At 38.6% G+C, this 14,638-nt stretch overlaps 1 protein-coding gene across 1 annotated transcript; it reads right to left on the bottom strand.

The window, feature by feature from the left end:
* Positions 1-3,868: 3,868 nt before the first annotated feature.
* POGLUT3 (protein O-glucosyltransferase 3) lies at positions 3,869-13,282 on the bottom strand. The gene is given in 8 exon segments (XM_089508466.1): positions 3,869-4,297; positions 5,339-5,443; positions 7,130-7,324; positions 10,126-10,217; positions 10,220-10,321; positions 11,769-11,985; positions 12,325-12,329; positions 13,116-13,282. Coding segments are annotated over 8 exon segments (939 nt in total). The 5' UTR covers positions 13,213-13,282; the 3' UTR covers positions 3,869-4,171.
* Between the last annotated feature and the right edge of the window lie 1,356 nt (positions 13,283-14,638).

The following is a 14,638-nucleotide window of genomic DNA, read 5'->3' as shown; positions in this document are numbered from 1 at the left end:
AGGTTTTCTGCTCAATCTAACCATCAACTATACATGCCTGGTTGGGCTTGATGAGTCACAAGCTATACAAGCCTGCTCAAGATTTTAAGTCAACAGGCTGGGCTCTGTTACCTTTTCTTTTACATTGTTCAGTGCCTTTTATAGTGCTTGGTAACAGAGAGAGAGCCAGTGTGGTGTAATGGTTTGAGTGCTAGACTATACGACACTTGAGACCAGGGTTCGATTCCCAGATTGGTCATGAAGCCCACTGGATCATCTTGAGCAAGTCATACTCTCTCAGCCTCAGAGGATGACAATGGCAAGCCCCCTCTGAACAAACCTTGCCAAGAAAACCCTGTGATCGGTTCTCCTTAGGGTTTCCATACATCAGGAACTACTTGAAGGCACACAACACACGTACACACAGGAATAAAGAAAGTAACTCACTGAATAAGTTTTAAAAAATACTTTCCCAAATAATTTGCTCCAGAGAATTTAAAATGTTGAGATAGTAAAGCGAGAAGCCATAAACATAAATAAGTTAACAGGAAAATGTCAGTATTCCAAATGTTCTTGCTCTGCTGTATAGATCTAAAAAACCTTTGAATAAGTCATAAATGGATTAACATGAGAAATATGATAAAAATGTAAACTATTGATCTCAACGATGCTATTTGTGTACAGTCTCTAGATCTCCTTTTTTGAATACAACAAAATTGTTTGAAATAATCCAAATAACTTTTTAGAAACTATTTTACTGAAGCTCAATCTTTACTGTTTATCCTGTAAGTTGGGCTAAAGTTGTATTGTAGCAGAAAGCATGGTAAATGATTTCAGAAAAAGGTTGATGAGACTTTTCTGCAGTCATACACACTTACCTCAGAATAAGCTTCACTGAATAGAGTGGGATTTACTTCTGAATAAGCATGGATAAGATTGTACTGTTAAGCTGAAATCAGTGGGACAACCAATCGAGTCCTTTGCATGGAGGTTTTAGTTTGGAAAACAAGCAATATTTTGGGTCATTTAATAGGTCTTCAAAACTTTTTTTTTAGTGGTGAAAAAACATTATTTGGTACCTGTGAATTAACAGTTAACTTTATTGGTGCTGTGACTGAATTCAGGAACAGAGCTCCATTCAGGTTTTGACAGACCTGTATTATTTAATCCTGCCAGGGATAAAAGAGTTGAATCATACAACAACTTCATAACATATGCCAGTGCTTTGAAGTGACCTACTTTAAAGATCCTGTTAGGCAACATTTGGGTACATACAGGTTTCGAAATCAAGATGCAACAGATATTTAAATAGACAGAGAGATTTATACATAGTTGGTAAGACTATGAAGGTTATCGCATCAGTGCCTGAAACGTTTCTATTCTGTTCCGAAAACGTTTCAAGATGTAACGTTATGGGAACGGATATTATCGCATTCGAAAATGTAAAGCGTTCCGAGAACGTAACGGGAACACAATTTACCGCATTTGTCCTTATAGGAAGCGTGATAAGTATGAGAACGTTTCAATATTTGCACATGCGTATTTGTAACAGTGTATTCTTGTTCATGAGTACCACATACACAGAACAAAAGGCTTTTACAGGGAGATATTTGTGCAAACACAACCTAATCTTTTTATATACAAGATACATATAGACACACACACACACACGTATACACACATATAGTCCGCAATCTATATATACAAAAATTTATATATATATATATATATATATATATATATATATATATAATATGCATATATATGTATATATTGTGTGTAATATATTTATATTATATATAATATATATTTTGTATATATTACATATTTAAAATATGTATATTGTATATATATTGTATGTATACTTTTAGACACACACACACACACACACACATATATATATATATATAAAAATGTTATACATATACATAAACATAGGGTTGCTATCCCTGGGGACCTCCAAACTAGGAAAAATGTAGGACAATGTTTTAAAATGTAGGACTTTTAAAAAAAAATTTCCTGGCTAGGAAATTTTAAAAAGAAGGTCCTACATTTTTAAACCTTGTCCAGGGCCAGGCTAGAGCTGGGGAGACAGCCTCTCTCAAGCTCCAGCCAGGCTTTGGAGGACTCTGCAGTCGAAGAGCCCCATCCAGGGCCAGGCTAGAGCTGGGGAGACAGCCTCTCTCAAGCTCCAGCCAGGCTTTGGAGGACTCTGCAGTCGAAGAGCCCCATCCAGGGCCAGGCTAGAGCTGGGGAGACAGCCTCTCTCAAGCTCCAGCCAGGCTTTGGAGGACTCTGCAGTCGAGGAGCCCCATCCAGGGCCAGGCTAGAGCTGGGGAGACAGCCTCTCTCAAGCTCCAGCCAAGCTTTGGAGGACTCTGCAGTCGAGGAGCCCCATCCAGGGCCAGGCTAGAGCTGGGGAGACAGCCTCTCTCAAGCTCCAGCCAAGCTTTGGAGGACTCTGCAGTCGAGGAGCCCCATCCAGGGCCAGGCTAGAGCTTGGGAAACAGAACGCAGGGAGGGAAGTCCTTTCACCCAATCACAACAAGGCAGAACATGGGAACGGAAGAACGGATTACATTACCGCTCTGACATTTCTTGGACCGTTTTAAAAACGTTTCCACAAGCTTGGATCACTTTCTCATCCGTTCCCTCCGAGGAACACATATGGAACACTTTGAGGGGTATGTAGAACCCGATGGGAACCCGATGGGGACAAAAACGTGCGGTAAAGTTGAAAGTGTTCCGTTCCAATCGGGTTCCAAAAATGTTCTCGGAACGCGATGCGATAAACTCCTATGATTTCACCAGTCTACCAGACTATTTAAAGAGCACAGAATTTTTATTTGAATAGTCTGCAAAACATAACAAATATTTGCCTAATATGAAAGATTTTGAAGTAACAAATATTGGGAGAAATGTGGGTATTCTCCATATATCCTATAAGGATATATAAGAGATATATATCCTTATATAACTAGCTTATATTGTCAGAATAATAACCCATAAAACAGAATACTAAAAAAACCATCAGCTGCTTAACAGGTCTAGGCTAAGGACTTCCTCAAGCTCTCCATTACATCAAAATAGAATGCAAGAGCCTGTTATGTTACACAAGATATAATTATACACTGATATAAGCTACCTGCAGAGCAGGTGCTTCATCCTTAGAGTGAAACTCCATAATTACGATGTACCTGCTGCATTATACGATTTCAGTGTGCAGGGTGCAAGGGACACAATGCTTGAATTTCCTCTCTCAATACAAAATTCCTTGCATATATAAAACTTACTGTCAGGTTTTAGCTTCACTTTCTTGTTCTAAGAAAGTTTTCAACTTACAGAGATTTTTGTATGAACACATTCATATCTATGGACAGATTCATTTTTAGTGACTTGTTACATATAGCTCTTTTAACTTTCTTACAATCAATTCATTAGACAAACACCTTCACCCAAACAAATCTGCAGTCATACCCAGCTTCACTAGTACTTTTCACAATAAAGCCAGTAACTTCAGTTGTGTAGACTACAATCACTTTTTGTTTTCTGTGTGTTTCACAATACAGTACAACAAAATGTGTGCTAGGTGTTATAGTTAGAACACAGACAGTGCAGAATGGAGAGTCAATAAGGGGGAAGGGGAGGGAAAATGTTTGAGGGTTTGGGTTTTTACATCTATTTGTATATGTTATGTGGTTTTAAAAAATTCCTTGTACCTATCTTCATTTTTTTGTATTTTGTCAGCCTATTTGTAATTTCTTTGTAAATCAATGTGCTAATAAAGTTTTATATATTTAAAAAAAGAAAAGAAAAGAAAGTTATGTAGATCAATAGTAAGTCTCATTGCAATCTACCATTGGTTTGCAAATATTACCATTACCTACATTAATAACGCATGGAAGTGATGCATAGAAAAGGTCAGGAGAACACAGTCTAGTTGAAAACTTTTATGCCAGTTTTTGAAAAGGCACATATAGCACTTTGCATAGGAACCATGAGGAAATGCATCTAAGGCTGCAATCCTCTACACGCTTACCTGAGAGTTAAATTCCACTTAATTAACTTGTTCTGAGTAATCACTGTACTGAAAATATTTCTTTTTCATGCCAGATCTCTCAGCTTTAAATATCACTGAAAGTCTTGTTTTATCACATCTATAAAATATTGTCCTTGATCCCTTTCATCACACTTATAGCTCATCCTTTGAAGACTGTTTCCTGTGGCAGTCACATAATGAAGTCCTGTCATCAGGCTGAGGTACAAATTCCATCTCATCCCGTATTTCAGGTTTAATAGTTTGGCGTTCAGCATATTCCTGAAATATGTAAATAGTGTTGTAAAGGAACTGAAGCAATAGGAGGCTATTCAAAACAATAACACCTTCCCCAGTGCTCTTTTTAGCAATTTTATTACACTGTAAAAACTCTTGAGAGGAATCAAGTTGTTCCAATGACGGAATGGCTTCTGTCAACACACCAAAAGGAAGATGGCTGCTTGTTTTAACTGTGTTTAAATTTTATTTTAATTTATTTTTTACCTTTTGGATGCTATGAATTTTAAATATGTCTCTTGAAAGCCCCAAATTGTTGTGAGACCCAAACTGATAAAAAGGTGGGATAATAATTATTAACAACAAGAAGAGCAACAACAACAACAACCCAAAGTATGGGTTCAGATCCCGATTGTTGCTGCTGCTGTTAAATGTTATCAAGTTGATTTTGACTTACGGCAATCCTATGAATGAGAGATCTCCAAGAGCCCTGGTCTTTAACTGCCTTGGGCAGGTCTTGCAAACCCAAGGTCATGACTACCTTGATTGAGTCAATCTACCTGTAGTGCCATCTTCTCTCTTTTACTACTGTCTTCCACTTTACCAAGCATTAGCATGTTTTCCAATTAGTTAAGTTGTCTCATAATAATACTCATGACAGCACAACAGCCTCAGTTTAGTCATCCTGGCTTCCAGTCAGAGTTCAAACTTGATTTGCTCTAAGACTCATTCATTTGTCTTTTTACCATTCCTTTGTATCTATAGAACTCTCTTCCAGGTCCATATTTCAAATACATCAAATTTCATTCTATCAGCTTTCTTCAAGTTCATTGTCACAGACGATCACAGTTAGTTTAAGATGCTTCCAATCTCTTCTGCCATGCAAAAGAGGAAGCAACAGAAGAAGGGAGTTCATAAAACCCATGGTTTACTAAAGCATGTTCATGTCACTGAAAGCCATGGTTTTTGTAACATCTCAGCCAACCCATTACATCATTACAGCAGTTAAGGGTCATGGAGGAGAGGGTAGGAAAAGTACAATGTACAGTTAGTAACAATAAGATCTAGGCTGAAGTCTGGACTCACCTGGAACACTTTGAAATAGTAGCAATAAAACCGATGAGGTTGCAGTAGCTCTCTTGCAGCCAGCTGCCCTTCTTTAGCAATTTTTCTAACTACTTCATCATTTTCCTGAAAAAAGGAAAAATATATATTACATATTTCCTTTTTATATATAACAAAACAATAAAAGAGGGATACTCAGATTTTGAGAAACTGAAGAAATGCTATTTGTTGCAAGATACCACAATGTCACCTTCCCATCTTTGAAAACTTCAATGATATTAGCTACCTCAGAATTTTCAGTTGAAGTTTGGCACAATTAAGGAAGGAAATTTCACAACTTTGGGAGAGCTACATTGTTGTCTAAGCTACAACTAAGTGCACAGACAGGTTTTACATCTCTCACGCAGATTAGGTTACTCAGAACACACCTGTAATTGTCTTCTTCCACCCATATAATCACCGCCTATTTATTTACTACGAAGATTAATGAAAGATGTCTTGGTAATACAAGGAAATATTTCAGAAGTTACAGAACAGCATTCTCATGGATCTGTTTATACTAAGTAATTCCAAGGCAATGTTTAAAGTTTTGATCTGGATGCATACTTTAGAAATTGCAATATGCACACATATCTTTTCATCTTTTAGTCTCTTTTAGTTTTCTTCCAGTGGAGGAGGCACTGACTGATGGATAAACAAACTGAATATTCAAATAAATTACTATTCATGTCCAATACTAGTTTGCTATAAGTAAAAAACAGTAGACTATGAACAAGTATTTGAATGAGATTGTAAACCCAATGGAAGGGAATGGGAATTGAGGGCCAAAACATATTGCAGAAATAATCCATTTTGAGACCACTTTAATTGTCCTGGCTCAATGCTAGGGAAAGCTGGAAACTGTAGTTTTGTGAGACATTTAGCCTTCTCTGTGAGAGAGCTCTGGTGCCACAAGAAACTACATTTCCAAAATCCTCTAGCACTGAGTCTGGGCAGTTAAAGCAGTTTCAAGCTGGATTATTTCTGCAGTCTGTTTTAGCCCTAACTCACAAATATTTAGACAAAGAAAGAATAGGTAGGAAAGCAAGTGGCGAAAATTTAAGAATTTTCACACAGAAAGTATTTTAAGGTTGTGACAGCTGTCTTGAAAGATAGCATACAAATGTAATATATAAATTAATGAAATTATTTCCAATCCTACTGATATTTTTAAAAGCTCTTGAGACACTACTAGCAGGATATACGGTTTTTTGCATACATTAGGAAGGCAGTTTCATGGACTATGGAATTATTGCAGTGTAGCAATTTTCTTGAAAGCCATACCCAAATCTAAAGCTTCAGTGTAGTTTGGGACACAACTGGGAAAATAAAGAGATAAAGAGCTGTAAAACACCTCCAATAATGAAACAGAAAATTATATTATTATACTATGGTTCTGTTGGGTACTTATCATATCTCAAGAGTGTTGGAACACTGAACTCCACTGTCTTCACCTCCAGGGTTTGTCTTTTCATGAAAGAGTAGGCAATGGCTCACCCTCTCTGAAGAAACTTGCCAAGAAAACCTGAGGATAGGGTCTCCTTAGAGTTGCCATAAGTCAGAAATGACTTCAAGGCACAAAACAACAACAATAAGCTGAAATCTGGTCCTGTTAGCAGGCTGATAAGAAGGTTTTTCACTGCTCACTTTCTGTCTTCTCTCATTACAAGGGTGGAGTGAGATAACTGTATTCCAGTTTCCACAAATCTAAAGCTAATAATCAGAAAACTGTGCGTTATTTTATTTTAATTTTTCTTTAGTGACAGGTATTACCTTAGCCCACTTTATCTTTTCTAGCAGGTCTTCTAGATTTCTTTTAACAGGGACATAGTGGTGCCATGGCACCAACTCCTTATAGAAGTGCTCATAATATGGTGAAGATTGCTTGATCACAACACTGTCCCCCAATAAAAGGTATGGGAACCTGTAGGCTGCTACTGTGCCATCTACATTCACTTGATATTTGTACTATGGAAAAAGAAGGGAAAAGAAAGAAAACAGTGTAAACAAAATGCCTTTTTTTCTCAGAACTGCATCTTGGCCAAAATAAACATAACTATAACAACAACAGGAATGCCTGTTTTCTAGTCTACGCTTTCTTTTGATTTTGTTTTCTATTTCAACCTGTGGCTGGAATTTGAAGTGCTACAAGGTATGTCCAGCATGTAAAAGAAGGCATTTGCAAGTTCTTCTTGAAACCACAATAAGCAACCTCATCTGACCAGCTATTCCTGAAAATCTGGAGACTGTAGTAGCAGCTGGTGATGTGACATGAGGAAATACAAATAAACGAGGAAATCAACAAAGCCCCAGTGTATGAAGGGAAGTATTGGAGTGAACAAGTTAAACCCTTTGGCTCATGTTTTTTCATGCACAAGGTCCCATTTACAGTCCATGATATCTTAAGTTAAAATGTAAAACGGGTGGTGGCAAATGAATGAAAGAATCCAGCAGACGTGCATCTGAAGAAGTGGATTGATATTCATGAAATTGCATGATGAAACAAACCAGTTAGTCTTAAAGGTGCTGCTGCATTCTTTCATTTCCCAACCACCCACTCCACCTTCCATTTTGTGCCGACACAGATATCGGTCTGGAACAGACCAGCAAAAAAAACAGCTTCCCAGTGGCTTGGAGGAGTAGCTTAGGCACGACGCACACCTCCAAGCCAGCATTCACAATGCCAGGCCATTTACACATCCAGCTGCTTTACAGTACTCTGGCAGTGTGGCGTTTAGACGTCACATACCACAGGAGTGTGCAAAGCCATGGCAGCAGCAGAAAAGCCGGCTTTTTGCTGGCTCAAAAAGGAGAGGCTTTCTGCTGCTTCTTTTTGTGCCTGCAAATAGTTGGACTGCGGCTGCAGTGTGCCGTGTTTGTGACTCCATGGCAGCCCCAATCCGGCATTTTTGGGCAGTCTGCTTCGCCACTAAGATGGGTTCAGGTAGACGTTGATGGAAAAAACATCTCTCAGCAATCCTAGACATCTACCGGCAGTACAGAATGTCAGTAAAATCTGCTTCCCATGTACTCTGTATATTTTGTAACATTTTGTTAACTTCACCCCCACCCCTTATCTAATATTTCTTTTCTTCTTGGAAAGGCTGCGTGGGTAGGAACCTGATGGTGGGTAGGAAAAAGAGGAACCTGATATTCATAAGTTACATAAGTTAAACTATGTCTTTACTCTAACTGAAGTTCATTGACTTGTGTATCCTCTACTGTAATCTAATTTAAAAAGTTTGGGGCTGCACTGTGCACAGTTTAGGCATTCAAGATACAAGCATATCACCTATTACATCAATACCCCGGTCTATAGTACCCTTACTATTTTAAGCTGACCAGTAAAAAAGGTAGTGAAAAACATAGTCTAATCTTGAAGCATCCACACTGCAAGATAAATCAATACAACACCCCCCCCCCAATAGTATTATGTTTCTCAGTAAAATTCCACAAATATCTCAAGGAAGCATGGCTCTTATAATGCTGAATCAAGTAACTAGACACCTCCTAGCTATTGAACTCTTTGTTCCATCCATCCTTGAGTATACCCCAAACTCTTGTTCCTATGAAATCTATCCCTGAAGTTCAGAACGACCTGTCTTTTGTTTATAGGACTCAACATGAACAAATTGCATAGCATGATTACAGAAAAGTGTCAAGGGCTCACTTGGTTCACAGAATGTTCCTTCCTGGCATTTTCTGTCTTCTACTCTGGTATCTAATCCATTTTTAAAATCCAGAGCTCCCCTTTGTTTTTATACCTTGAACCAACTTGGTGTCTTGTTTCTTCACTTAAAACTCTTCAGGGTATCTGTGAGCTTTCCATTCTGGATATACAGCCATAACTCAGAGGCCATTGAAAAAAGAGTCAGTTACTTATATTGCAATTTATGAGGCACTGACTCTAAGGGTGCATCTACAGTGTAGAAATAATGTAGCTTGACACCACTAACTGCCATGACTCCATCCTACATAATTCTGGACACTTTGGCAGCAGGCTAAAGACCTTAAACTACAAATCCCAGGATTCTATAGGATGGAACTACAGCACTTAAATTGTTGTCAGATTCCATTATGGTGTACAGTCAGCCCTCCCCATAGGCGGGTTTGCCTTCCACGTGTTTGAGCTTACATGGAAGGCAAACACCAGCAAAAGTAATGGGGTGTGTACCTGTGCCGCCACGAGCACACGCTGCCATGAGCACACACCCCATTATTTTCTATGAGGCTTGAGCATACGCTCTTTTCCCCATACGCTGGAGGGTACGGAATGGATCCCCCATGTATGGGGAGGGCAGACTGTATTCGTATTGATTTCCATGGCAGGTGCACACAGTAAAATACACAAGTGTATGGGCTCCAAGAGCCAGCATGGTGTAGTGGTTGGAGTGTTGGACTACAACTCTAGAGACCAGGCTTCAAATTCCTGTCCAGCCATAGCAACCCACTGGATGACCTTAAGCAAGTCACACTCTCTCAGCCTCACAGGAAGGCAAAGACAAACCCCCTCCAAACAAATCTTGCCAAGGAAATTCCGTGACAAGGTTGTCATAAGTCGGAAATGACTTGAAGTCACACACAACAATAACAGCAATAGCAACAGGGGTTCTACATTAAAGTACTGTATAAATTAAAAGCATTTTCCTAACAGGGATTTTTGTAACTCTAAAGCAGCCCTCAAACAGAACTTAAAGAAAGGAAGAAGGAAGGAAATGGGTCTTATCTTATCTTGGTGCTAACAAGCCTGGATAAGACAGGTAGTATACCTTAAAGAAGTCAAAGAAGCCCATCAGTGGAGCTTTCCCCAGCTCTTTCTCCTTTCCTTTGAAAAAGAAATAACCAGTTATTCCAGCATCAGAAGTTCTGGGTTTTCTTTGGAGAGCTTCACAAGCTGAAGCCGTTCTTCCCGGCTGTCTCGACCTCTGAAAAATCCTTGCTCGGTTTTGTTATCCCAGACAGGTCCTGGAATTAATTGACAATGGAACAAAGAGGGGCAGTTAAAACACAGAAATCCTTAAAAGTTAATGATTCAACCTTTAAAAAATGGCACATTCATTAGGAAGCAAGGAAGGTTCCAGTTTCACAGATAGAACTGACATTTGAAGGAATTAGCTGATAAGGGTCTGATCTGCACTGCAAAAATAATGCAGTTTGACATTGCTTAAACTGCCATAGCTCTTTCCTATGTCATTCTGGGATTTGTAGTTTGTTGTGGCACCATGCTCTCTGACAGAGAAGGCTAGATATCTCACAAAACTACAAATCCCAAAATTCCATAGCACTGAGCCATGGCAGCTAAAATGATATCAAGCTGCATTATTTCTGCAGTGGAGATTACCATATACCAAAAATTCCTAAACAGGTTAGGAGAAAAACAGGAGTTATTCTGCTTTGAAAAACACTTCCACTGAATTGTTGTATCTAAAGTGTTTTGCAAGCAGAGCTCAAGGAAATTCCAGATTTATTATTTTGTACTAGATATTTATTTATTTATTTAATTTGTATACCACCTTTCTCCAACATGGGATTCAAGGTGACATACAACATTTTAAAAACACAATAGCATTTTAAAAACCTTCTTAGTCCAAATGTTAAAACAAAAATGAACTTTGATTTTAAAAGCCCAAATTAAAAATTAAAAAACAGAATTAAAAGACATTTAAGGAACAATTTTTTTAAAAAAGATGTTGTACTCCAGCATTAAAAGCTCCATCTTCTGCAACCAAATAGCACCATAAATATATAAAAACCAAATACTGCCTTAAATAAACAAAAAAGTCCTTATCTGCTTATGGAAAGACAGCAGGGAGGGGCCAAAACAGACTTCCCGGAGAAAATAATTCCACAACTTGGGGAGCAACCACCAAGAAGTCTCTGTTAAAAAAACCTGATTACCATGCAAACACACACACAGGCAGTCTCCTTTCCCTTAGCAGCTCTTTCCAAACACACTGTCTAGACAGGAGAGTGGAGTGTGCAGAGGTGCTTCCTTTGGGACGTTTCTGAGCAGCATTACCTTACTGACCCATATCTAAGTCAACCCTGCATTTTGGAGTCAATTTGTAGGCATAGTTTTTTTGACTTATAAAAGAGTATATATGGTATACGTCTACAATCTGTAACCCTTTTTGTACAGTGCACCTGCACCATACGTGGACGTGCCATACACGACTTTCAGCTTACTCTGAAGCCACGCTGCAGGAAAAACAATGGTGTGCCATGTGCATGAGCCCCATTGTTTTCAATGATGCTTGAGCATACATGTTTTTTCCCTTATGTGGGAGGGTCTGGAATGGACCCCCCCCCCCAGTAAGGGAAGGGACCACTGTATGTAGAATACTTCTGACTCCATCAATTAGCATTGTTCCAGCTGTTGTTCCCTCGCCATCTGAAACAGATCTCCTTTTACCTGTGTTTCCTTGAATAGACAGGAGGTCATTTGTGACACCACACAGAGTTTCAAGGGTTGAGTGGGTGACATCATAGGTGGGAAGCACTATGTCAGCTGAATCCACAGACCCACACCATGAAAGGATAGGTACAGGGCCTGGGGTGCCATTTGCTTTCCGATGTTCAATGGGCCAGTCAGCAACATTAAAATAAAATTCCACATCAGGGAGATGAACCTGAAACAAACCGATCGACTTTTTTCAACCATGTTATCTTAATGTTCATAATCCCAGTTTAGCATTTAAGTGAGTTGGTCACTTATACTCAATGTAAATATTACAGGTTATCCAGCTTCTCTTGGAAAAATTACTTTTTGAGCCTAAAAGTAAAAATTTCCAACTCACCTACTCAATGTGCAAAAGGGCTAGCTTTGAACTACTGATTGCTACTCACAACACAGAATCACAAAAAAGTTGTACAGTTTCTGAATTGTATTATTTTTGTTTTTTATTGTAGACCATCCTCAAATTATGTTTCCCCTTTTAAAATCCTATTTTATTTTAATGTTGTTTTACACTACCTCTAGAAAAGAGAACAATAAAAACCATTTAAAAATAGTTACACAATTTAAAAAGTTATATACAAGACTGCAAAACTATTGTATACATCTAGTCTTTGGTAGCAAAAATATAAATATATTCGCTACCTTATAGTTGGGGCTAATCCTTCTCTGCCCTGATTCAATGATATGGAGAAGTAGACTGCCTTGCCCAGCTCTTGCTGTCTAAAGAATTGTATGTGCAAATGAGCACTGCTTTGCTTTTAATGGTACACAAACTGGGATGTATATTCAAATATGCATGTCAATGTAGGGGTGGATGTACATTTGGATGCATACAGTGAGCCCTTAATATCCGCTGAGGTTTGGTTCCAGGACTTCCTGTGGATACCAAAATCAGTGGATGGTCAAGTCCCATTAACTACAATTGTGTAGTGAAATGGTATCACTTATAAAAAACAGCAAAACCAATATTTTTTGGTCCCCAGTCAAAGTTTTGGGTAAATTTCTCTACCCAGGCACTTCATCTAGAAACCCAGCTTCACTCCTGATTCTCCTTTCTCATGATGCAAAAAATGAGAACTATTTTTAAAATTTGGGTTTGGGGATTGGGTTTTTTTTCCCCCTTTCAGAATGGAAGTTGTTAGCTTAAGATTTGTTAATTTATACATGACCACACAATATTGCGCAAACAGTGAGTTTACAAAAAAATAAATAAAAATATGGCATTTTTTTCATAAGTCAACTGAGCAATGTCCAGCGGGACAGGACCCCTGGAAAATTTGGGAGGGACGACAAAAAAATTACCTTTCAGGATATAGGGAGACTGAGCTACATGAGCATCTCCATAAAGAATCTCCACCTTTAGCCCTTCCTTGACACTTGTATATAATCGATATCTCATGAGAAAGGAGCCATCATTCCTATCCAAAAGCCTTGGGACATAGATCTGAATTACTTCTTTTGGTGAAAGTGGTTTGATTGACACTCTAAATTCTCCTTGAAAAAGAAAAACAGAAAATAAGTTTAGCCAGTAAATATTACTTGACTTCAATTGAATTCAATAGCGTATTGTCAGAGTTTGAAATGTTTGGGGTTTTGGGGGGTTTCTTTGGACTGCAACTTCCAGAATTCTTTAGTCGGTATTACAACTGCCATTTAAGCTGGAAGACCTGGGGTGCTGTAGCCCGAAAAATAACATTCTCAAGAACTGGATACTATCTTTGAGAACCCATCATACGAAGCTATATTGTAAGTCTATCAACCAACAACAGATTGGTTTTACATGAGATTGTCTAATCTAATTACTCTAGCATTATGACAAAAGTGAAGAAGACCTAATGCAAATATGTGTGTATCTGTGTGGTATGTGCCTTCAAGTAATTTCCAACTTAGGGAGATCCTAAGGGGAACCTATCCTGGAGTTTTCTTAGCAAGATTTGTTCAGAGGTTTGCCACTGCCTTCCCCTGAGGCTGAGAGGATGTGACTTGCCCAAGGACACCCAGTGGGTTTCACGGCCAAGATAGGACTCAAACACTGGTCTCCAGAGTTGTAGTCAACACTCAAACTACTATGCCATGCTGTCTCTATGGGGCATGTAAATATGACATACTTAAAATGGGTGCAACAACAACAGTAGTAATAGTAGTAGTAGCCTCCTTTTAACCATACATTAAGAAGCCAAGCCCTTCCTCCAGTCCATCTGCCTTGGTCCAGGCCTCGGAGGTGGAGAACTGCTGGACCTGATCCCATTCCCCACCACCACTCCCTTCTCCTTTTGTGTCGTGTCTTCTTAGATTGTAAGCCTGAGGGCAGGGAACCGTCTAACTAAAAGATTGTATGTACAGCGCTGTGTAAATTTACAGCGCTTTATAAATAAAGGTTAATAATAATAATAATAGTAGTAAAGTAATACTACTACCACCATCATCTACTATTGGAGCAACCTCTCACTGCCATCAGAAAATTCTGTAACTCTTTTTGGATTAGTATTCAAAAAGACAACCATGGCGCGTTCCGCACGCGCCAAAAGTACGTGCTCGGCATGTACTAGGGTTAGGAAGGTCTGTAAACCGCCCATGTTAGTCTGTTTCAGTATAAAAAGATATAAAGAAATTATTTAGTACCTTTGAGGCTAACTGGGGGGAAAAAGACTGGGACTCAAGGTGGCTTACAAAGGTTTGAAACAGATACATCTAAACAATTACATTGTACAAAAGTAAAAAATATAATTAAATTACAATAAAATTTAAAGTAGTTGAAAACAAAGTGTTAAAAAGAAGACGAATAAATATCTAAAACAGAGCACATAAAAGGCCCTTTCCTTCTG

The sequence above is a fragment of the Sceloporus occidentalis genome, unplaced genomic scaffold (assembly GCF_023333645.1).
Source record: "Sceloporus occidentalis isolate IW3139 unplaced genomic scaffold, rSceOcc1.0.p SCAF_2, whole genome shotgun sequence".
Taxonomy (NCBI): Eukaryota; Metazoa; Chordata; class Lepidosauria; order Squamata; family Phrynosomatidae; genus Sceloporus; species Sceloporus occidentalis.
This window is presented reverse-complemented; position numbering and strand designations above follow the sequence as displayed.